The 24493-nt window shown below is 43.3% G+C and overlaps 1 protein-coding gene across 2 annotated transcripts in view; it reads right to left on the reverse strand.

Annotated features, from left to right (window-relative positions):
* The window catches only part of Scube2 (signal peptide, CUB domain and EGF like domain containing 2), a 72184-nt gene that overhangs the window by 41887 nt on the left and 5804 nt on the right, over window positions 1–24493 (reverse strand). For both annotated transcript variants that reach the window (XM_048360840.1, XM_048360841.1), the window contains exons 3-8: window positions 19353–19478; window positions 13648–13782; window positions 10676–10801; window positions 7589–7705; window positions 6813–6902; window positions 475–591 (exon numbers count right to left, since the gene is read on the reverse strand). In XM_048360840.1, the coding sequence (XP_048216797.1) occupies window positions 475–591; window positions 6813–6902; window positions 7589–7705; window positions 10676–10801; window positions 13648–13782; window positions 19353–19478 (711 nt within the window). The remainder of the gene's footprint in view (window positions 1–474; window positions 592–6812; window positions 6903–7588; window positions 7706–10675; window positions 10802–13647; window positions 13783–19352; window positions 19479–24493) is intronic.

Below are 24493 nucleotides of genomic sequence, written 5' to 3' on the forward strand. Positions count from 1 at the left end.
TTTTTTATCATGCTAAAGAGCTAATCCTTTGTACCCTTGCCCATGGAATACTAGCAAGTCACTGTAGTCTGTCTTCATCCAGTAAAAGTTAATGGTACAGTTATTCATTAAGGGTTCTGGATAATGATCTTGGCTGTTATTTACATAATAATCTGAAGGCTATTATTTATGATAGGTTGATAATATCTCCTGCCAATGCATGTTTCCCTGAACCCTTTTTCTAATAAGGCCACTGCTTGCAATGGTTTATTTGATGCTTGTAGAGGCTGACCTTCTCAACAGTTAGTGTAATTATGTTTGTTCTAATTAAGCTTACTCAATTATAACCGTCCACTAGCCCAGGGAAGAAAAATCCCCATCACTATGAATCACAGGCAAATGCTGAGTCATTCAGGAGGTACAGAGAGGAAGAGCTGCCTCTGCCCCACACATCAGCAGTAGGGGGCTCCCACATGCTCGACAGGTGAAAGGTACCTTTGCATGTCTTCCCATCCAGCTGCAGTGTGAATCCAACAGGACAACTGCAGTGAACACCTGTTGAGGTATCCTTACAGGTGCGATCACAGCCTCCATTGTTGACAGCACATGTTTCTGACAAGGAGGGAGAAAGGGCAGTCAGCTTCCTAGAGACATGCTGATACAATTGTTAATATTTGACAAAGTTCATGAAAGCCAAGAAGCATGGTACTCCTGGTCACACCCTAAGTCTCTGCCACCTGCAGATGAGATAGAGGGAGAGCACATGAAGCTCCTATCCATCGAAAGGGGTTGTATTTCCAGAGGAAGCTAGTTACCAGGATCAGAGGGGTAAAGATGTCTTCCAACTTCCAACAGACCAGAGTTATTCACATACTCTCACAGAGAGACAAGTTTAAATTCACTAATGGTTCGTGTTAATCCACAGCAAGCAACCTGCTACGTGTGATCATGTTTGGCAGGTTAGATCGAGTGTAGACAGGGCAAAGGAGGATGTTCCCTTCTTAATCCTGAACCACCTTCTTTCAGTCAGAGTGATGAGCATGCTCAAGAGAGTAAGAATTGCCCACCACAGTCATTCTTGTTTCAGACTAATGACTCCTTTGTAACATCCAGTTACTCGGAAGTTTATCTTTTTTGAAAGCTAGAAATGCCTGTCATAACTACATGAAAAAAAATACACCCCACAGTTGTTAAATTACAAGCATGGAGATGAGGAACAATATACAGTTGCCCTTCCAGTTCTTCATTTCATACAGTTATTCCAAATAATGGGCAAGGCCTATTCCCATTGTTAGCACCTAGACATCCAGAAGCTTCCATGGCTCCCTCATTTTATAGTCTGGAGAAATGAGGTCAGTTCTAATGAGATATGACAACTATAATATGTATGTTTATCTATGCTTCCATCTCATTAAAATAAGAGAAAATATATTTTTAAATGTGAAAATCCTTAAGGACAAAAAAACACAAGCAGATAAAAGATGTCAAATATTCTGAAACTGGCATATAACCAAAAGAGCAGCAACTCACATAGCAGAAGCTACATCTTAAGGGTCTATAGAGGAGCTACCAATAAGTAGTAAAGCTCATGTGAATCACAGAAGCCCAGGAAGCTCTCAGCAATTAGAAATATCAAGTTACTCCAGGGGAAAAAAAAGGTGAGGTGAAAAAGATTGGTTAAGAGCTTGTATAAGAAACAAATAAGGTTATCAGTGGCTCATGCCCGTAGTCCTAGCTATTCAGGAAGCTGGGATCTGAGGACAATGGTTCAAAGCCAGCCTGGGTAGGAAAGTCTGTGTGATTCTCATTTCCAATTTACCACCAAAAAGCCAGAAGGAGAGCTGTGGCTCAAGTGGTAGAATATTAGCCTTGAGCAAAATAGCTCAGGGACAGTGCCCAGGCTATGAATTCAAGCTCTAGGACCAGCAAAAGAAAGAAAAGAAAAGCCAAGAGAAGAAACAAGAAAAAATGAGAAATGAGGAACAGAGAGAGAGAGAGAGAGAGAGAGGGAAGGAAGGACGGGAGGGAGGGAGGGAAGGAAGAAAGGAGGAAAGGAGGGAAGGAGGGAGGAAGGGAGGAAGGGAGGGAAGGAAAGAAGGAAGGAAGGAAGGAAGGAAGGAAGGAAGGAAGGAAGGAAGGAAGGAAGGAAGGAAGGAAAGAGAGAGAGAGGAAGGAGAAAGAAAGAAAAAGAGTGGAAGGAAGGAATGAAGGAAGTTAGTTCGTCCTAATTCTATGTACCCATATGACTACCCCTTTCCTATTTTAGCTGCAGCAGAGAAATTTATACTCTGAAGAAGTTGGACTAGAGAGGGGCCAAGAATAGCAGAGTAGGATAAGAGACAAAGTCATGTGGAAATGTGACCCCTGGCAAGAAAAATCTCAAGTCTATCCCCCACAACTGCAGCTTCACAATACGTGCAGCTGAGCCTATATCCTACCCAGGCAGAAGAGTGAAGGGTGCCTTTCCAACTGAATGACCTGCCCAGGTGAGAACACCTATAGACACTGGCATCTGAAGATCTCCAAGTGAAATGGCTAGGTCACCGCCACTCACCCAAACATGAAGTTTAATATATTATCCAACTGGCCCCTCACTATTAAATATGAAAAACTAGTCAGGAAATCTCTGGCTGGGTGCTGGTAGCTCATGCCTATAATCCCAGCTACTCTGGAAGCTGAGAGCTGAGATTGCAGTTCAAAGACAACCTGAGCAGGAAAGTCCCTGAGATTCTTATCTCCAATTAACCATTAGAAAACCAGAAGTGACTCAAAATGGTAGAGTGCTCACTTTGAGCAAAAAGAGCTCAGAGACAGTCTCCAGACCCTGGGTTTAAGTCCCACAACTGGTTTTTGGTTTTTTTTTTGCTAGTCCTGGGGCTTGAACTCGGGGCCTGGGCATTATCCCTGAGCCTCTCCATGCTCAAGGCTAGTGCTCTTCCACTTGAGCCACAGAGCCACTTTTGGCATTTTCTGTTTATGTGGTACTGAGGAATCCAACCAAGGGCTAATGCATGCTAGGCAAGCACTCTACCACTAAGCCACATTCCCAGCCCACAATTGATTTTTTAAAAATGATTATCTGGTATTTTAAGGAATCCCTTAACATGAAACATACACACCAAGTCAAAGAGGCAAAAAGAAACTAGGAGGGAGCAAAAATAATACATAGACAAAGAGAAGTTACAACCTTATAATTAATTTCCTTGGGAAGTTAAGGAAACACAAAATAAGAGCAGGTTTCTACAACAAAAGATCAAAATAAAATTCTGGAAAAATATAAAAACATATTTTTTTTAAATCCTGCAAAGATTAGAAGAGAAAATGAAAAATCTCCTAGAATGTACATAGACAAAAAGCACAAAGATAAAAGAAAATAAAATTAGAGGATCAATTCAGTAATTACAGCAGCCAACTAACAGAGGTTTCAGATAGAAACAGAGAAAAGAATAAAAGAAATTATCAAAGAACCAAGGGATCTGAATGTCCATCTTGAAAAGATGTACTGAGTATCCAGAACAGAAATAGCATCACAGTGGATATTATTGTGAAATTTCAGATCACCAGGGACCAAAAAAAAGTCCTAACAATTTCCAGAGAAATTTCCACCAGTTTCTCACAATGAAAACAGTGTTGGGCATTGGTGGTTCACATCTGTAATCTTGGCTACTCAGGAGGCTGAAATCTGAGGATTGCAGTTTGAAGCCAGCTCAGGCAACAAAGTCTGTGCGACTCTTAACTCCAAATACCTACCAGAATCCAGTAGTAGAGCTGTGGCTCAAGTGGTAGAGCACTAGCCCTGAGCAAAAGAAGCTCAGGGACAGTGCCTAAGTCCAAGCCCTAGGAGTGGTGTGTACACACACACACACACACACACACACACACACACACACACACACACGAGAAAACAGTGGATCACTAAAATCTAAACTAATAGAATATTCTTTACAACTTGGAATTCTGAGTCAAATTCTCAATGAGGGGTGAAGGTAGAATATAAAGACATTGGGGGCATGCAAAGCTTTTAGAAACCTGTATCTTGTTCACCATGTAAAGTGACAAAGGACAAGACATGGGAACGAACCTCCCTCACATGAGAGTAACAAAAGGAATTCCCAGGCCCATGAGAACAGCTCAACGGAGACTCTCAATTGAGCTCTCCTAGAGCTGCAGCAAGCCTCAGAAGAGATCCATCAAAGAAGAGAAGTTGAGAAGGGCCCTGCTGTATGTATCCGATCACACTGGAAAGGTTTTAGAGAGTTCTGGCACAGACTTGCAAAAGAATTGGTAAGAGGTACTTAAGAAAACTAAACAAAGAAAATATATTCAGCAAATTATGTAATACTAGGTTGAATCATATATTGATATTCATAGTTACAATAATGTGAACATATAATATTGATTAAATGGTGATGAAACTATATTAAGGATACGGAGGAGAAGTGAGTGCGTATGTGCTGGGAGAAGGGGATCAAGAAGAGATAATGGGGCTGGGGATATAGCCTAGTGGCAAGAGTGCCTGCCTCGGATACACGAGGCCCTAGGTTCGATTCCCCAGCACCACATATACAGAAAACGGCCAGAAGCGGCGCTGTGGCTCAAGTGGCAGAGTGCTAGCCTTGAGCGGGAAGAAGCCAGGGACAGTGCTCAGGCCCTGAGTCCAAGGCCCAGGACTGGCAAAAAAAAAAAAAAAGAAGAGATAAAACCTAGACTTCCATAGTCGGGAATCAAAAGCTACTATCTAAACAGATATGTCAAGAAACAGTTGCGAAAGCTGGGTGCTGGTGACTCACGCCTATAATTCCAGCTACTCAGGAGGGGCTGAGATCTGAGGATTGCGGCTGGAAGCTAGACCAAGCAGGAAAGTCTGTGAGGCTCTTATCGACAATTTGCCACCTAAAAAAAATGAACATGGAGCTGTGGCTCTAAGGGTGTACATAGAGCATTAGCCTTGAGCAAGAAAGTTCAGGTACAATGCCTGGGCCCTGAGTTCAAGCCCAACAATCAACAATAACAACAACAAAATGTTGTAAGCTAGGGTTATAGCTCAGTGGTCAAGCCACTGCCTAGAAAGAGTAATGAAAGAGAAAGAGTAAGGTTAAGAGTTTAAATCCCAGTATTGCCCAAAGAAGGAAATAAATAGGTGGATGTACTTCATTTCTCAGAAATATGGAGGAGGGTTAGCAAAAGAAACAACCGGGAGAGTTGAGAATCACGGCTTCTGGTAATGGGAGGAGGAGATGGGACCTTATGAGATAGGGAGATGACATAGCCACTGTAAGCTAGGTGGTGAGTGCTCCTATAGTATTCATATGCACAGTTTTAGGTCATTAAAAAAATCACTTTTAAAAGGGAGACTCGGACTTAGAAAGGTGATCTGCTTTGTGATCAATGGTTGCTCAGTATCTTACCTGACTAGCAAACCCAGAAGCTTTTCAAAGATGATTTTTATTCAGAATGAGCCAAAATCTCTCTAGAATGATGTGTCAAAGGATCTGTCTGGTCGTACCCCATAAGCCCTGCCTCGGCTCTCTCATCTCCAGCTCAACTGTCAGGCCTGCTGGCCAGCCTTGCCATATCCACGGCCAAGTGCCACTCTGCCCCATTCATCCCTAGGCTAGCATTTGGCTGAGTCAGAAATGGAAGACACGGTAAGTACAAAAGTGGACGCATCACCATGTTAAGCTGGAGGCGACCCAAAGTGCTTGTCATTACAGTGACTCAGAAAGAAGGGAACTGACATTCTCTGGCCACCCACCACGTCCCAGGCACTAAACTCTGGTACTTTTGCACATTATTATCTTTTTGTGTGTGTGTGCCATTATTCTATGTGTGTGTGTGCACGCAAGTACTTGGGCTTAAACTCCAGTCCTCCAGCCCTTCTTTAACTTTTTTGCTTAAGGCTAGCACTACCACTTAAACCACAATTCCACTGGCTTTGGGGGGATTTCAAAAAAATAATTGATTTACTTTATTGTTTTTATAGAGGTGGTGTACAAAGGAATTACGATTTCATGAGTCAGGTAATGAGTGCATTTCCTTTTGTACAGTGTCTTCTGTTCCCTCACTGTCTCTCAGTCGCTCCCTCCCATTCCCACCCACGAACCATACAGTTCACTTTCACCAGTGTCCAGTGAGCTCCACTGCTGTTTGCTCATCATTTTTCCCTCAAGTTCTGTACACTTCTGGCTTTCTAGTAGTGAACTAGAGATGAGTCTCATGGAATTTCCTGCCCAGACTAGCTAGCTTTGAACTGTAATCAGATCTCAGCCTCCTGAGTAGATTAAAACCTTCCTTCCTTCCTTCCTTCCTTCCTTCCTTCCTTCCTTCCTTCCTTCCTTCCTTCCTTTCTTGCTTTCATGCTAGTCCTAGGGCTTGAAACCCAGGCCTGGGTGCTGTCCTTGAGCTCTTTTTTGCTCAAAGCTAGCATTCTACCGGTTGAGCCATAGCTCTACTTCTAACTTTTTAAATTGGAGATAAGAGCCCCACACTTTCCTGTCAGGGATGGCTTAGAACCACAAACCTCAGATCTCAGCCTTCTGAGTAGCTAGAATTACAGGTGTGAGCCACAGGTGACCAGCTGACACAGATTTTATTACCCAATTTCCCCTGATTATTCAGATAGATGGCCAGCCCTCTTGCACAGTTCTGGGGTTCTTGGCTGGCAACAAAGCAACAGCAGTGGGTAAAGAAACCACATGATCTGCTTCCAAGAGCTGTTCACCCCAGTCCCGCTGGCCTGAGGACATGTGGTCCCCAAGCTCAGGCCTGGCGCAGTGAGCTGAGGAGATAAAGGGACAGTGTCAGGGGTCATGGCAGGGAGAGAAGGTGCCTACCCATGAGCAGCCGCCGTTTCACCCGCTTATCCCCATCTGCCACTGATGTGGCATTGCTTTCTGTCCCCTCTGGGGCAGTGTCCTCTCGTTCTGTAAGGGAATCAAAAGATCTCAGTTCTCAGTTGCATGAGTCAGATCATTCATTGCCCACATAACCCTTTCTGCTGAAATCCCAGACTGAAAACAATGTTAAGATACGTGACTGCTCACTCAACCAAAGTGTATCCTAATGAAGCTCTGTAAGAAACAGCACATTAAACCGTGGCCAATCCTTATAAACATTAAATACAGACATTTTTGGAAGTACATTGCAATGAGACACTAAGGAATGCAAGCTTAAAATTCACTCTTAGGTTACTCTTAGGTTAGGACAAAAGGAAGCTAGGCTTAGAATCCTCTACAATAAAGTTATATATAAATGGCTTGCCACAAAAGGCAGGGCATCCCAACAGGAATACTTATCTGTTGACTACAATGGCTGCTGTGTCATCCCAATCAGCTAGCCTTAACTTCTTACCACCCTGGCCCTTTGGGAACGTATTCTCCCCATCTCCAGAATACCAGCCTGTCAGACTGGAAAAGAGGGACCTCCGTCCCCAAATTAGGGCCCTCCCATAGCAATATGTGAAGTGTATTGCTGGGGCCTGTTTGGGAGCAGAGAAATCAGCAACCCCGGTACCTGGGGCTAAACACCAGGAGGGTTTTAAGATTCGGGTTTGAATTCACAGTGGATAGGCTGGAGCAGATCCTCATCCAGAGTGAGGGTCACCACTCACCAAAGCAGCTTCTTCCATCTGTGTGCAACTTATACCCCGGATGACAGCTACACTCGGGGCCTTCCGCTGTGTCTTCACAGGAGTGCTGACACCCGCCGTTTCCATGGTTACAGGTCACTGAGTACAACATGAATCAATACATAAAGCATCACCGAGGTTTCCACAACCTGGAGGAACTGTGACTTTTTCATTCAGAGAGCATTTGAGTGCCTAGAAGATGCCAGGCACTGTGCATACTAGATAGAAGTCCCACTCAGACCCTGACCAGGTCTGTGTAAGCAGACAGGCATACTATAGACAGCAGAGATTTAAACAAGATTCTACAGTAGGATGGAGACAGGAAAGTTGAGAGTGGGGCAGATTCTCATGATTTAGAAGGGATTCTAGACTCCTTTGCTCTATCTGGAGAAGTTTCCAGTAGCACAACTTGGGGAAATTCTGTAGTACTTCATGTCTGGAAAAAATGGACAATATTTCACTTGCACATATATACATATTAGGATTTCTCTCATCAGATTCCATCTGGATTTGTTAAAAGAGAACTTAACCAGAGGAACAGCTAATGCAACATTAACCAATAATTATGAAAACGGTGTGTGAGTGCATTGATGAGAGGCCAAAACATAAATTTAAGAAGCCAACTATAAAGCTATCTACTCATCAAACTGTTAAGAGTTACCTCTGGCAAGGGAAGTGAGAGGAGGAGATTACATGTTTTCTTTACATACTTCCGAGTGTTTGAATTCTTACATAAGCCCTTGTAATTTTTCTAATTTGGAGGAACTAATTACATATTTGCAATGTGCGAAAGGAGCTGTTCTGTGATTATACTTACATAAAAATTGTATATATGCATGAGTGACAACTAAATAGGAATGTGAAAAAAAATCAGAATAGTTGGTGGTGTGGTATAATTCACCTTTGTTTTTCTTTTTAATGCTTCAACTATTATAACAATTTTATTTAAGCAATAATATCTTTAAAACATTTAATTTTCTAAACAAAAGTAATAACCTATGCCAGGCACTGGTGGCTCATGCCTACAATCCTAGCTACTGGGAAAACTGAGATATGAGACTCGTGGCTTGAAGCCAGCCCAGGGAAGAAAGTCTGTGGGACTCTTACTTCTAATTAATCACCAAAAATATGGAAGTAGATGTGCTTAGCACTAGCCTTGAGGAAAAGAGCTAAAAGACAGTTCCCAGGCCCTGAGTTCAAATCCCAGTACCAACACACATACACAAATAATAATAATAACTTATAAATGTTCTACCTGTATCAACTGACACCTGAAAAACTAAAATTCTAGAAGTTATGAGGCTGGGAATGTGGCCTAGTGGTAGAGTGCTTGCCTAGCATGCATGAAGCCCTGGGTTCGATTCCTCAGCACTGCATACACAGAAAAAGCCAGAAGTGGTGCTGTGGCTCAAGTGGTAGAGTGCTAGCCTTGAGGAAAAAGAAGCCAGGGTCAGTGCTCAGGCCCTGAGTCCAAGCTCCAGGACCGGCAAAACAAAACAAAACAAAACAAAAATATGTTAAAAAAAAAAATCTTGCTCCACTAAGTCTTGGGAGAGCCTGGGTTCTCCTTTCACGGTCTAAAGGCAGAGGAAGTGTCTGTGCTCTGCTCAGCCCCATTGAAACCCCAGAGACAGTCTTACTTGGTGGGGAGGGGGTAAGAGCCTGTCAGACTATTGTTTGAAGGTGACAGCCATGATTTGGCAGGCTTAGAGGCTGCCCTCTGCTTCAAGATGGAAATAATGGAGAGAAGTGTCTCACCACGGAACCATCTTCTCACTGGAAAGGAGGAGTTGCAGCACACTGCAGGAGTGTCAGGCCATGGCTTTAGGAAGAGATCCTAAAGGAAAATCCTGTGGTGTGCATGTGGTTTAGAAACCACTCATTGCCAGTTGTTTCTTGTTCCCTATTGGGGTTTTGTTACCACTGTCGTGTGGCAGCTAAGTCAATTCTGTGTACACCTCCATTCAACCATTCCTTGAGCAGCGGACATGAGGCAAGGACTGAGAGGCAAAGACAAAGTTCCTGACATGGAACTGCTCATAGAATCAGACCCTTAATCATACAATCTACCTCAGAGTGTCAGGCACTGTGACTAAGGGATAAACTGTGTTACAGAGCCAACACACAAAGTGGCTTTTGAGGCAGTGCAGTGTGGTGATGAGGAGATACAGCTTTAGAGTTTGGCCTAGGGTAGAATACTGGTTTGCTACTTCCTCCCAGTGTGACCTTGTTGCTTTACCTTTCCCACCATTTGCTTAACTGAAAATGAGAATAAGAATCCTTAGCTCAGAGGGTGGTGCTTATAAGAACTAAAGGGGACATGGTACATCTTGAGACAAGCCTTTGGCACATAACAAATGCCTCAGAAAGGGTAACTGTGATCCTTACCATCATTACCTAGAAGTTAAGTGGGATGTTGAAGGCTGAGTAAAAGCCACCATGCTAAGAAAGTAGGAGGGCCTGAAAAGCCTCAGAAGCATCAAAGGACATGGGGTGTTCCCTCCAAAAGACAAGGAATTTAGTGTTTGGGAAAAGGGGGGAAGATAGGCTTAGAAAGGAAGCAGAGATCAGGTAGCAAAGTAGCTCTGATTTCCAGATGAAGAAATTCGATTTTCCTCTGAGGTCTAAGGGAATCTCACCCTCCCAGTGGTCATACGCTACTTCCTTCTGATTAGTTCCTTTTAAAATGTTTAATTACAGGGCAACGCATGTAGCTCAACGACAGCACTCGTATAGCATGTGCAGGACTACGTTAAAGCCCCAGCACCGATAAATAGACATTATCAATGCAGATTATTATACAAATTATTGTACAACGCGTATTATGGTACTGTGACATTTCTGCATATGCATAAGTCATCCTTTGGTGGCATTTTACCCTCTCAACTACCCACTCTTCTCCTCTCCTCTCCCTACCCCAATTAATTCCCTTGAAAATGTCTCCCTTCAGCAGCAAAGTAAGCACTTGGCCCACAGTTCTCATGCCAGATGCCTTCTATGAGCTGCTGCTGTGCCCTGTGGTGGTGTTTCTATAGAAAGCAGTGCAACTAAATACCCGCCTATACTTACAGACGCAGTCTCTCTGGTTCTTAGCCAGCTCAAAACCAGGTCTACACTCGCAGGCAACACTGCCCCTTGGGGCCTCCTTGCAGATGTGACTACAGCCGTGATCCTTATTCATACAGCTCAGGCCCTCTGCAAAACAGCAGCATGCAGCAGATGACCAGGCTGTAGTCAAGAGTCCTGAGCTGCAGGGGAGCTGCGAATGGTAGGGTAGAACACAGATCTGTCCTATTAGGTCCCCATCCGCTCCATATGTCATTACATTGAGATAGGTCCATTCATAGAGACAAGAGAAGGTTCTTGTATCACTCAAGAGCTATGATGCCTCAACTCGCCTAAAGAGTAGAGAGCCTTCCCAATACACGGGAGCTCTATGCTTGCTGTGGGATCAGAGCCTGCCGATTCCAGAAGCAGGGGCCCAAGACTTTTGTGTTTTCCATACCTTTATTCATTCACTGCTCAAGAATCTAAAGAGACAAGGAAAATCCCTCGAAGCAAATTTACCAAGTAAAGGATGGGGAGTCCCAGCCTTTTCTCATTCTCTTCTCTTGAAGGTCTTTTTCTAAAAACCATCAACCTTCCTTTCCACCCCTACCCTTCCCGTACTTTGAAGGTGAGTACAACGTCTTTCTCACCACCCCGACACCCTCAACATTACATGGACAGGGCAGTGTATTCTCAGAGCAGACAAAACCAAAGTGGAATGCTCATTTTGAGAGCCTGAGTGGCCATGAATAGGAACAAAGCCAGGCTGGGAGTGATGGGCTTCTCTTAAGCCCATACCTATTACATGGGTGAAAACACACAGCTCCTTCCTTAGAGCTCGGAGACCTCTGAAGGTTTCAAAAAAAAATCAATGGCTGGAGCTTTCCCTCGGAATCAGTTATTATGATCTCCTGTATTGAAGGATGCTTAATAAATAATATTTTTAAGCATCACTAGAAAACGCTTGCCTGAAGGCATCGGCTTCTTTTAACCATTTTTAGAGTACCAACTATGGGTTTTAATTCCTTAAGAACTTAATACATGAAGATGGAAGAAGTCTCAAACACACTCTTTATGGGTTGCTGTAGTTGAAGAACTAACATCCTGGTACGGAAGGGGTCACCTCTAGAAATTGCCACAATCTGGTAGCTCAAACTGACATGCATTTGCCAAGCAGTCAGGTTGAAATGCAGCAGAATATCACAGAAAGAACTTCCAGACCACAACTTAAATTCTTGGATTTTGGTTTTTACCTCCAGACGAATATGTTGATTTTAAATACTCTTCAGGGGATCCAAGAATGTCTGAATTGTAGAAAATTTAGAAAACACAGCTTTGCAGGAAGGAACTGCATTGGTATTTGCCTCTGTCTAAGGAGCCTGGCTCTCTAATCAGTCTAGGGGCTGATGGGGCGGGGGGCGGGGGGGAGGAGGAGCCAGGAGCCAGGGGTCTGGAATACAAGGCTAAGAGAGAATATGAATTTTGCTCAGTAAGGGTGGGAGGGAGGGTCCATAGTGGGGAGGTTCAAACAGTAGCTTTACCTACAGGTCCCTTTCTCTCTCTCTCCAGCCATGAGAAAAGAAAGCCGGAGCTATTTACCATGGAGGGCAACCAGAAGGAGAGATTCCCTGAGATTCAGTTCACCCTCTGCTATTGGCAGCCCAAGTCATTTCCACCTCTGTTCTGGTTGCTTCAGAAAAGACTTCGGTACACGCCAGAGTCCAGAGAACCAGGCAGGAAATGAGACCCAACCACCATTCTATCAAGAGCCACACCTAGCAGAAGATAAGAAATCTGGGTGATTAGACCTGGTGCATAGGACACTTGGTCCCCCAAACACTGAGAATGAGCACAGTTGTCATAAGGACAATCAAACCTGCTGACCTCTGGTGGCTTCTCTGACCCTATTTACATGCAAGCAAGCATTCTAATTTAGAGGTAAGGGATAAGCCATCGGTCTCAGAAAATGAGACAAAAATAATTGTCCCTGAAGAAATCATTGAAAAGGCACTAAGACCATGATAAACACTGAATCTATAAATTTTTGGATAAATAGTAGAACTTAAAATGATCCCACCCTTGAGTTATGGGAATGAATACAAGGCACTGCTTAAAAAAAAATAACTTAGTAGGTTAGCACTTAGGGCACTTGTTCTTAAAAAAAAAAAAAAAAGGAAAGAAAACATGCAGATGCAACCCCCAAAGAAATATCACTACCACCATGTGGCTCTGTGGCTTAAAAAGGGCAGAGAACTATTAAAAGGATGACAGTTAAAAATAACTGATTGGCCACCTGCCCTAATGCCTCTTCCTTCCAAGACTGGGACAAAGTAAAAGGAATAAAGAAAAAAAGAAAGGTATGAACTCAAATCAAAGAGAATGAAAGGGAGGCCATTAGAAGGGTTTTCTGCCCATTTGCAAAGGACTGCATGTACATAGTGACACAGATGAAAGAAACCACAGCACAGAGCCCAGCTGAGGGAGAACCAGTCCTCCCTCCTCCCTCCTCCCTCAGCCCAAAGACTTGGAGATCAAAAATGCAAAACACAGAGAAGGGCCAGAACTAGCTCAGGGCTGAAGAAAGAGCAACACGTGGCCAGCCTCCTTGGGAAGACCCTGCCCCCTCCCTGCCCCACCTATACAGCGAGGGACAGGCAGACCCGGGGTGGTGGTTTTCAGTACTCTCTGGGGGGGGGGGGGGGGAACTTTGGCAGATCCTCCAACCATCTATGTCTCCAGAAACATCTAGACAAGTTTGAAATGCACTCTATTTACAGAATTAGGGTCAGAGAGTGCAAACACTTGCAAGGACCTAGCAGTACCCCCAGGTAAAGAAGGTGAAGTCTCCCAGCAGCAGGGTCTGGACTTGTCCCCTGGCCTCCAGAGTTTCCAGAAGCTCCACTTCCCTGCAGAAGTCATTATGAGTGCGGGGAGGGGGAGGGGAGCTCTCAGATGCCACTCTGCCCAAGGCCCATCCCCCACAGCCCAGGTACCTTCCAAGCGGTGAATGCACGTGTGCTGATTGTCACTCAGGAAAAAGCCCTCCTTGCAGCGACACTCGTAGCTCCCCATGACATTGACACAGGTGTGCTGGCAGCCGCCATTGTTGTCCAAGCACTCGTCCACATCTGGAGGGAGAAGAGGATTGGTTTGTACAGTTATTTCAAACACCCTGTCCAGCCCTGAAACTGGGACCCCTGTTAAGCAGAGATGAACCTCCCCGCCACCCACCCCAACTTCAAATCACAAACATTCTCTAAATCAAAGTCCCCTGGCACAGGCAAACTATCATCAGTTCAGTAACACTGATGAAATACCTTCACTTTCCAAAGTAGCGTGAGATGGCCAAGATACAACAACCCCTCCCCAAGAGCATGCCCTTCACAAGAGGGAAAGAGACAATATCCAGATGATTCTGAGGTAAGGTGAAAGGTAGATGATAGAGAGGTCACATCTGGGTGCATAGCATCAGCATAGGTTTCTGGGAAAACTGATAAAAGATAGACCCCTTGGATTTCTTCAATTATAAACCAGGGGAGGCAAGAGAACAAGCCAAGGGGTGAGCATGGGCTCTTGCTTAGAGGGAAGAAGGGAGCATACTTGGATAGCAGTGAGTCATCGCATTTGGCTGGAGCACAGGGAACGTGGAGGAAAAGCCAGGAGATATACAGCTGGGAAGATAGACTGAAGTCACACTTCAGGTTCTTTGAGTTCCAGGCAAAGAATCCCTTCAAAATTTGGGAGGCAGCTGCGAAGTACTGCAAGCCGTCGATATATTCAGGCCCTCACTTTGGGAAAGTAATGGCACAGGGAAGGGGAAGAGAGAAAGCCTGAGAAGCCAGCTGCACACATGCACCTGAAACAGCCCCACCATCAGTAGTGCCCCGGTGTAGTCCAGATTGGCTGGTAAGGTTTGCTGGGAAAGCAGACTTCTGTAGAAAATTACATGTGGACAGGGCTCATGTCATGTTTCATTATTCCTAAGAGGAGGGAAAGTTGACACTGAGGACTTCTAGAAAAAGAAATGTGGGATGTATCTCATTGATGTAGAAGTGGGGAGAAGACATGATTGGCCTCTTCCCCCCAAGGCTGACATCCTGCAATTCAAGTCCAGCCAAAAGAAAGAAAGAAAATAAGGGGCAGGTGAGCCTCAAATAGTGGTGTTAGCACAGCTTTGAAAGCCATTTACTTGGCAGATGCCATAAGAAGTATAGCTATAGGAATTGGAGGCATGGCTCAAGTGGTAAAGCGTTAGCCATGAGTAACAAAATCTGAGTGTTCCTTGAGGACCTAAGTGCACACCCCAGGACTGGCATAAAAATAAAATAAAAGGAAGAGAAGTAGTGGCCGTAGATGAGAGAGACAAAAGCAAGAATGTGAGGAAGCAGATAAAAGAGATGTCCAGAGGTAGAATTCTGGACAGTATCGGGTACACAGAGGAGGTAGGGGAGACAACAGGAGTCCCAGAGCCCCCAGGAAGGAGCTGTCAGAAAGGCAGGGATAGAGAGAAGCTCTCCTGACCTGCTCTTGCACTCAATCCAGGCTGACCTTAGTGGCTCTTCCTTCTCCTATGGTCACGAGACCACATGTTATGATATGTGCACAGCTGTAGTGATGATACACACACCCTTCACCTAGCCATCTCCACTAGATTACAAACTTCTTGTGAATAGGGGTTTTTCTTGTAATTTGCACATCACATCTCTAGAACACAGCACATGCTCATGAACTGGTCAAGGCATGAATAAACAAGCAGGAGAATGTAGATCACCAGAGACAAAGAAGAAACTTCCAGAAGAGTCTCGGATATCACAAAGACTTAAGGAGATTTTTTTTTTAAGCAATTGATTTTCTCTAACCTAATTTCTTGTGTGCCTATCACTAGCTCCTGGGCATATCTGGAACCAGAAAAAAATCACATTTAAATATCTGTTAACTGGTTTCAAGTCTCAGATCTTAACAGGCATTGGTCCTCCCACACTACCAAGCAGATGTTTGCTTAAACTGATGGGACTCCAGCCATCCCCTAAAGCCTAACAAACTCTCACCCTTGTCTTTGCCAAAGGGTGAAGGAAGCACATTCCAGTGGGTGCTCTGGGCTGCACCTGGCCTCCGTGTTGTTCCATGAGGAAGACACAAGGTGAGCAGGAAAGATGTATTTCCCTGAGTGTCACCTCCTAGACTGTCCGTGAGCTACAATGTCCATGCCCCATGTATAACTTATGTCTTTTCTCTAGAGCAATCAGCAATGTGTGTGTGCGCGTGCGTGAAAATGCTCCTCTGTCCTGGGGCTTAATTGAACTCATAACCTGGGCACTGTCCCAGAGCTTTTCTGCTCAAAGCTAGCACTCTCCCACTTGAGCCAGAGTTTCCACTTCTGGCTTTTTGGTGGTTAATCAGAGAAAAGAGTCTTATGAACTTTTCTGCCCAGGCTGGCTTTGAACCACAATCCTCTGATCTCAGCCTCCTAAGCAGCAAGGATTCTAGGCATAAGTCACTAGTACCCAGCTAGCAATGTGTCATTAAGTTGTGTGACAGATACACCATGATTGAGTAAATACAATAGTGTGTGCTCACATCCACATACATGTGTCACCAGGCTGGTGACTTTCTCTAGATCATGAGACAAGGATTGTCAGCCCTGCCAACATTCGTTATGGTGCCTAGAGGCCTCCCCCAGAAATGCAGATATAAGTAGGCTTGAGTAAGGCCTGGACAAGGGTGTTTGTTGAAATCTCAGGAGATTCTCATGTGTAGCTGTGGTTGAGAATCACTGCTACAAAGCCAAATGGCTGTGATGAGCTCTCAGATCCTCCATAAGCAGGAACGGAGCCAGTGGGGTGGGCTGTGCAGAAGTGCTGCTTTGGTTTCCCAATCTGCAGGCATTCTGGACATGGGAGCACCCTGGGTATAGTGCCAGAGCTGAATGGTGTTTGTACTCCATATTCTTGCTGATATATGAGGTTAGGGGGCTAACCAATTAAGAGACACAGGAAGCCACCACTCCTGAGGAGCTTCTTTCCTGCCGCAAAAGGTGCCAGCCCTTCCAGTCTGAATGGCCGGTCCTGCTTTTCCAAATGGGCTTCATCTTCTCATGCCTTCCTTTTAAGAAATACATACAGACATGCGCAGTGATTGTGTAGGGTCTGTGCAAGGCAGATTCTTGCCACTGAATCCACAAAGAGGCCCGAAGGAGGGGAGACAGAGATATTAAGCGGAAATGTCTGTGCTATCCATTATAAGGCAAGAAAAGGCTCTAGACTTCTAGGCTTCTGAGGAGGCCTTGACTCACAAAACCCACCCAGGCCTGGCTCACACTTTCCCCCAGGCTGTGGAGCACAGAGCCACAGTGACTCCTCTACCATATGAACCCTCAAAACACTACTATTGACAAACAAAAGGGATTTTTCCCCCCTGAAATTGAAATTGGAAATCAAAACAGAACATATAGCAACAGCAACAACAAATAACTATGTCACACACCTGCCAAGAAATTGTTCCTGTGTTTAATTCATCACCTTTCTCTCTCTCTCCCCCCCCCCCCCCTCTCTCCTCTCTTGTGCTGGTCCTAGGGCTTAAACTCCAGGCCTAGCTGCTGTCCTTGAGCTTTTGTGCTCAAGGCTGGTGTTCTACCACTTGAGCCACAGCCCCACTTCTGTCTTTTTGGTGGATAATTGGACATGAGTCTCACCAATTTTTCCTGCCCAGGCTGGCTTTGAACTGCAGTCTTCAGACCTAGGCCTCCTGAGTAGCTAGGATTACAGGCATGAGCCACCAGCAATCTGGCTCATTGCCATTTATCTCAACTCTCAAGATTGTCTCTTGACAGCAAGTCTGCGGAGGGGGCCATTCCTCCCCTAGCCATGAATCAAAGCCTACTAACAGCGGCAAGCTTGAGAGGCCACATTACCTGTGCATCCACAGCCTGACCTTTCTACAGAGTTCAGATAAGAACAAGACTTGGTCTGGGAATATGGCCTAGTGGCAAGAGTGTTTGCCTCATATACATGAAGTCCTGGGTTCGATTCCTCAGCACTACATATATAGAAAATGGCCAGAAGTGATGCTGTGGCTCACGTGGCAGAGTGCTAGCCTTGAGAAAAAAAAAAGAAAAAAAAAAGCCCTGAATTTAAGGCCCAGGACTGGCAAAAAAAAAAAAAAAAAAAGAACGGACAGCATGATACCAGGGTGGAGCTCCAGGTGATCGTGAAGTGGGCAGAAAGTCACAGAGGGTTGAGTTCCAAATGGAAACACTTCCCTCCCCCACTCCACAGGCCAACCACTCAGATCACAAGTTCTGTCTGGACTTTTCTAGGGCCTTTCATGCTGATCTCAATCATTTGATTAAGTGGCCATTCCTATCACACCATAAACGAGCAGTTGAATAGCTGTTCCTAGTTGGCCAGGTAGACTTCAGTAGATCAACCAGCCACATGTAGGGTCATGAGCATCAGAAGACCTTGAGTACCATGTGTCCCCCATAATGTCCCTTCTGTATGACAAATAACACTAGCCTTAAAAAACAAACCACATGCCATTAACCAGAGCTACTTGGGAGAACATACTAGGAACTGGAGTTGAAGGTCAGCCAAGGCAAAAGGCAGCAAGACTCTCTCAAAAACAAAATCCAAAATGTCTTGGTAGTGGGCAGTGGGGGTGGAGTTCAAATGGCAGAGCACTTGCCTAGCACACACAAGGCCCTGGGTTCAATCCCTACTATTGAGAGAGAAAGAAAGAGGTGGGGGAGGAAAGAAGGAAGGAAGGAATAAAAAAGAAAAAGAAGGAGGGGAAAGGAAGGAAGGAATGAGAGAGAAAGAAAGGAGGGAGAGAGAGGGAGGAAGAGAGAGAGACCTACCTGCTTCTTCTAGGTATGCTTCATCCTCTAAGACTATCCAGCACTCATTCCTTGCCAGCTGCTTCCTATTTCTAAGCTCTGTTTGATTCCTCACATAAGGAACCAATGAAGATAATTCTCCTCACAGCCTCTAATTCAGGGATGGGAACTCCAACTCCAACAGATGTTTCTGTTTCTGTGGAATCCAGGAGGATACTCATGGAAAGTTTCTGTTTGATTTTCTTTTTCAAGAAAGAAGAGGGGGATCAATATGGCTATGACCCAAACATACATCTGAGGCTTTAAGACAAGAAGTTCTAATTAATTTCAGAATAAAGACACCTATAGCATTAAAGAAATGATTATAATTCAAGATGCTTTCAAACACAAGACCTAATATTTAAATAGTGAAAAGTTAAGGCCAGAAATTCAATAAATAGTAATTGATTGATATGTCCATCCATTTCCTTGCATTGATGAAGGATTTGTGTAAATCCTTGTTTCTCTGTCTGGTAATCTGATTTCTTTTTCTTAGATTTCTGAGACAGAATCTCTACATAACTGAAACTGGCCTCAAACATGTGATCCTCCTGCCTCAGCCTCCTGATCCCAGGAGTAGTCTGCCCCAGCCAGAGTAGTCTGAGTGCCAAGGAGCCAAAATCATAAGTCCTCTTGTCTTCAGATTACACCAATAAGGGGTGACATTGACCAAGATGCGTTAACTGCTGTGTTAAATGCCGACTCTTTTGTACAACTACTTAAAGAAGAAAAAATTTTAAAGATTTCATCAAAGGAAAGAAAGAGGTAGACATGCTAGGTAGGGAGTGGATAGAGAACGGTATCATTTCCAAATGTTTCTCTTACCCAGACAGTTATGACCGTCATGAGCCAACATGAAGCCATCAAAGCACATGCAGCGGTAATTGCCTGGAATATTCAAGCAGTCATGGACACAGCCTCCATTGAATTCATTCTCACATTCATCAATGTCTGAGGACAGAACAGAGGTAAACCAGAAGATGGGTGCTGTTTCTTTGGGAGATACATGCATATATCTTTTATCCAGCTGTTCTACATCTCAAAATGCACCTCAAAATGAGGAAATAAATATGCAAAAGGATATTCATGACTGCATTGTTTGAAATTACAAACGACTGGAAACAACCTCAAATCCTATACATAGGAAAGCAGTTTAATAGATATGAGATATATACTTGGCAGAGTACTATGCAGTTGTGAAAAAAATAGAATGAAGAAAGTCTCTATCTGATTTAGGGTAATTCACTTATGGAACAGAGTATTATATGGAAAATACCATAGTGTACAAAAAAGATCTGTAATGTATTGTATAAAGGATATGAAAACACACTAATTTCAGCATGTTTTTTTCCCAGAACTTGAAAAACTATAATTTATAGGAGAATACAAATTACTCAGAAGAGCCAAAATAATTTGGGAGGACACATTTGGAGGAATTTAACTTACTAGAAAGCTGTACTTACCAAGAGAGTGGGCAGGGTAATAAAGACATATATAGATGAATGGACCAGAACTGAGAGTGCAGAAACAAGCCTTTTGTTTGTTTTGTTTTGTTTTCTCCCAGTGCTGGGGATTGAATCCCAGGCCTTGCACATGCGAGGCAAGCACTCTACTCTGAGCTCTTAAACCTTTTATTTATGGTCACTTGCTTTTAGACAAAAGTGCTAGGGCAATTCATTGGAAGAAATAATAGTCTTTTCAACAAATGATGCTGGGATAATTGAATATCTGTATTCAATAAGATGACTTTAGACCTAGACCAGAGTCCTAAACAGAAGAGCTAAAACTTCTTAGAAAATTTTTAAGAAAAAAATATAATAGAGAGGTCTCTGAGACCTTGGTAAAGATTTATTTGATTACAATACTAAACACGCAATCCATAAATTTAGTGTACTTTATCAAAATTTAGAACATTTACACTTCAAGAGACATCATTAAGAAAACAAAGACAAGCCACAGACTGGCAGAAAATATTTGCAAGCCATATTCCTTATAAAGGACTTACAAAGGACTCCTACAACCCAAATACAAAAAGACAAACAATTCAATTTTAAAGTGGACAAGAGATTTACATAGATAGTTTACCAAAAATACTATGCAAATGACTAATGAGCACCAGGAAAAATGCTCAACATCATTAGAAGTTAGGGAAATTCTAATAAAAATTACAATGAGCTAGGCACTGGTGGCTCAAGCCTGTAATCCTAGCTACTCAGGAGAATTGAGATTTGAGGATTGCAGTTTGAAACCAGCCCGGATATTCATTCAGGAAGGTCCATGAGACTTTTATCTCCAACAGACTACTCAGAAAAAATCCAGAAGTGGTGCTGTGGCTCAGTAGAGCACTAGTCTTGAGCACCAAAGCTCATGAATAGCACCCAGACCCTGAGTTCAAGCCCCAGGACTGGTCAATAAGTAAACACATACATACATACATAAATAAAATTACAAAGAGATACCATTTCATAATCACTAGAATAATAATTAAAACAGACAATAACCAATGAGTATAAATTGCTCATGGGAATGAAAAATGATACACTTTGGGGAAAAAATTGGTCATTTGTTTTTCAGTGCACAATTCAGTATTATTAAATCATTCATAATTATCTGCACTCATCACCACAATTTATCCCCTGAATTCTTCATCTCGTAAAACAGAAATGCTTTCTTCATTTTCCCCTCTCCAGTCCCTTAGCAACCAGCATTCTACTGTCTCTTTGGTTATGACTAAATATTATATGACATATATACTTACTGTATTTTTGTGACTGGTTTATTTTATTTAGCATAATATTCTTAAGATTCATTCATATTGTAGCATATGACCAGATTTCCTTTTCTGTTTGTAATTAGGGGAGGCCGTAGTAGGGTTTGCACTCAGAGGCTAATACTTGCTAGGCAAGTACTCTATTATCTGAGCTATGTAGCCCCCACATAAGTCTTTCCGTTTGTTTTTCAGATGATCTTGAGCTTCTACCCACCCAGCCTTAGGCCTTCATCTTCCTGCCTCTACTTCCCAAGTAGTTGGGTTTACAGCCATGCACCCACCAAACCACCCAGAATTTCTTCTCTGTGAAGGATGAGTATTATTCCATTATCCATATTTGCTACATCTTGCTTACCTATTTATCCATTAGATGGATACTTCAGTTGCCTTCCCTTTTAGTTACTGTGAGTACTGTTGCAAATCAGGGTTTAAAACTATCTTATTAAGAGTGAAATGGAATACAGTGTGGAGATGCAATCCCATCCTGTATAACTGACACACGCCAATGAAAAGCTCATCAAAACTCTTCTGCCTGTTCTTTGAGGTATATACCAAGAAGTAGAATTGCTGGACCATATGGGAATTGTTTTTTATTTATCTTATTTTTTGTGTGGTACTAGGATCTGAACTTAGGGTCTTGCACTGGCTAGGAAAGCACTCTATTACATGAGCCACATCCCCAGCCCTTTTGACTTTAGTTTATTCTTTCAGTAAGGTTCCAGACTTTTGCTCAGAGACAGCCTTAGATCTGTTTAACTGGGATTACATGTGTTTACCATTATACCTGCTTGTGTTTGTGTTTGTGTAACCTGTTATTTGACATATACATATGCAGATGGAATAAAGAATAATGTAGATGCACATATGTGTGTTAGTGTGTGTGTGTGTGTGTGTGTGTATGTATGTATGTATTTCCTAGCTCTGTTCACTGAGATGTACTAGGAACAAGGACAGTAGTAGTGAGAATGCCAAACATCATATCTTGGTTTCTACATAATTTTCCAACCAAAGGAAAAAGACTCACTGGAGAAATGGTTCAGTCCTTTCCTGTTCTAGGGTCAGAGAACAGAAATTTTGTTTCTGGAGCATCATGTGGTAGCAGAAAATCAGGACTTTGTTTAAAAAAAGGAAGGATGTCAGAGCCAGCACTGGTGGCTCACACCTGTGATCCTGGCTACTTAGGAAGCTGAGAGCTGAGAATCAAGGATTAAAGCCATCCTGGGCAGAAAAGTCCATGAGACTTAACCATCAAAAAGCCAGAAGTGGAGCTGTGGCTCAAGTGGTAGAGCACACTAAGAGAGAATGCCCAGGGCCTGAGTTCAAACGCAGTATCAGCAAACACACACACATACACACACACACACACACACACACACACACACACGAATGCTAGGATGACAACAGGAAAGACCTCCTAATGGCTAAAATTTGAAACAATTTAAAAAATAAATAACGTCTCCGTACTACCAAAAAGAAAAAAAGGAGATATAATAAAACTAACACCCTAATACCCATAAGTGTATCGTGGAAGAAATGAGTAGATGGATGAATGAGAAGGTGCAATTCTTCCTTACAGAAGAATCCTAAGTAACAGATATAGAGGGAGTGATGGGAATTCAACATTCTCCTCAATAATTGTGAGAAAGATGCACAGTTGGATGCTAACACCAGTAGGTGAGGATATTAGGGGAAATGGAATATTGGCATGACCTCAAATTATCCTCCCCCAAATATATTTCCATTGTAAAGGTAAGAGAAAAAAAAAACCACCCACAGAGCCCGTCTGAACCCAAAGATGAAGGTGACCAACACCAGGCATGGGCCCTGGTGCCAACATGGCCCCCTGCTGCAGCGCACCACCAAGGAGGACATGAGCGTGCTACCGTGACAGCTTTAGCAAAACCGCCCCATCATATCGTGAGAAAACACAAGATTGTCTCTTATGTCAATTTGGATCGTGGGAACCCTAAGGTAATTGAGCACAACTCCTAAAAAGGGTAGATGTCACGAAAAAATAAGGAAAGACTGAGGCAGACAGAGGAGACATGACAGATGAATTTAATGTGGACCTCAGACTGGATCTGGAACAGAAGAACATCAGGGGAAAAAAAACTGATGAGATTTGAATAGTGTTTCCAGTTTTATTAATAATACTGTGCCAATGCTGATTTCCTGGTCTTGGTAACTCTAGTGTGCTTTTATCAGCTAATACCTAAGGGTAAGATAAAGGAAGAGCATTTTTGAACTCCAAACTGCTTTTGCAACTTTTCAGAAGTCTACAATTATTCCAGAATAAAAAGTGATTTTTAAAATGAAGACATACAGCTCCTTACACCAAGGCTAAGTTTAGATTCATCTTTGTTAAACTTGATTTAGTTCCTTAAACCTAGAAATAAAGATATATATGAATGTTGGCCACTGAGTTCCTCTGAAAACACTCATTAAAAAGAAAATATTTTACCTAATGCCACTTCTAAATCACATTATTTTTTAAACTACCATTTCAGGGCCCTTACTTTCATTTCTCCAAATTGTGGTATAGCTAAATTTTTGGAGGATAAAATTCTTGGTCACCCTGGGCAAACCCAGTTCCCATCCTTGAACTTAAATGTTCAGTGACACTGACAATAACAATCACAACAAGGAATAACACAGTTGGGTCTCAGAGGCTCAAAATTTAATAAACTGGGGCTAGGAATATGGCTTAGTGATAGAGTGCTTGCCTAGCATTCATGAAAACCTGGGTTCAATTCCTCAGTACCACATAAACAGAAAAAGCCAGAAGTGGGGATGTGGCACAAGGTCTAGAGAACTAGCCTTGAGAGGCTCAGGGACAGAGTCCAGGCCTTGAGTTCAAGCCCCGGGACTGGGAAAATAGCAACAACAACAACTGCAACAACAATAAACTGCTAGGTGCTGGTGGCTCATGCCTGTAATCCTAGTTACTTGGGAGGCTGAGATTTGAGGACTGTGGTTTGGAGCCAGCCTGGGCAAATAAGTCTGTGAGACTCTTCTCTCCAATTAACCACCAGAAAACTGGAAGTGGAGCTGTGGCTCAAGTAGCAGAATGCTAGCCTTGAGCAAAAAAAGCTCAGGGACAGCACCCAGGCCCTGAGTTCAAGCCCTATCAGCACAATAAAATTTAAAAATTACTAAGCTAAGGGTGGGGATATGGCCTAGTGGCAAGGGTGCTTGC

Source organism: Perognathus longimembris, chromosome 13, assembly GCF_023159225.1.
Source record: "Perognathus longimembris pacificus isolate PPM17 chromosome 13, ASM2315922v1, whole genome shotgun sequence".
Lineage (NCBI taxonomy): Eukaryota > Metazoa > Chordata > Mammalia > Rodentia > Heteromyidae > Perognathus > Perognathus longimembris.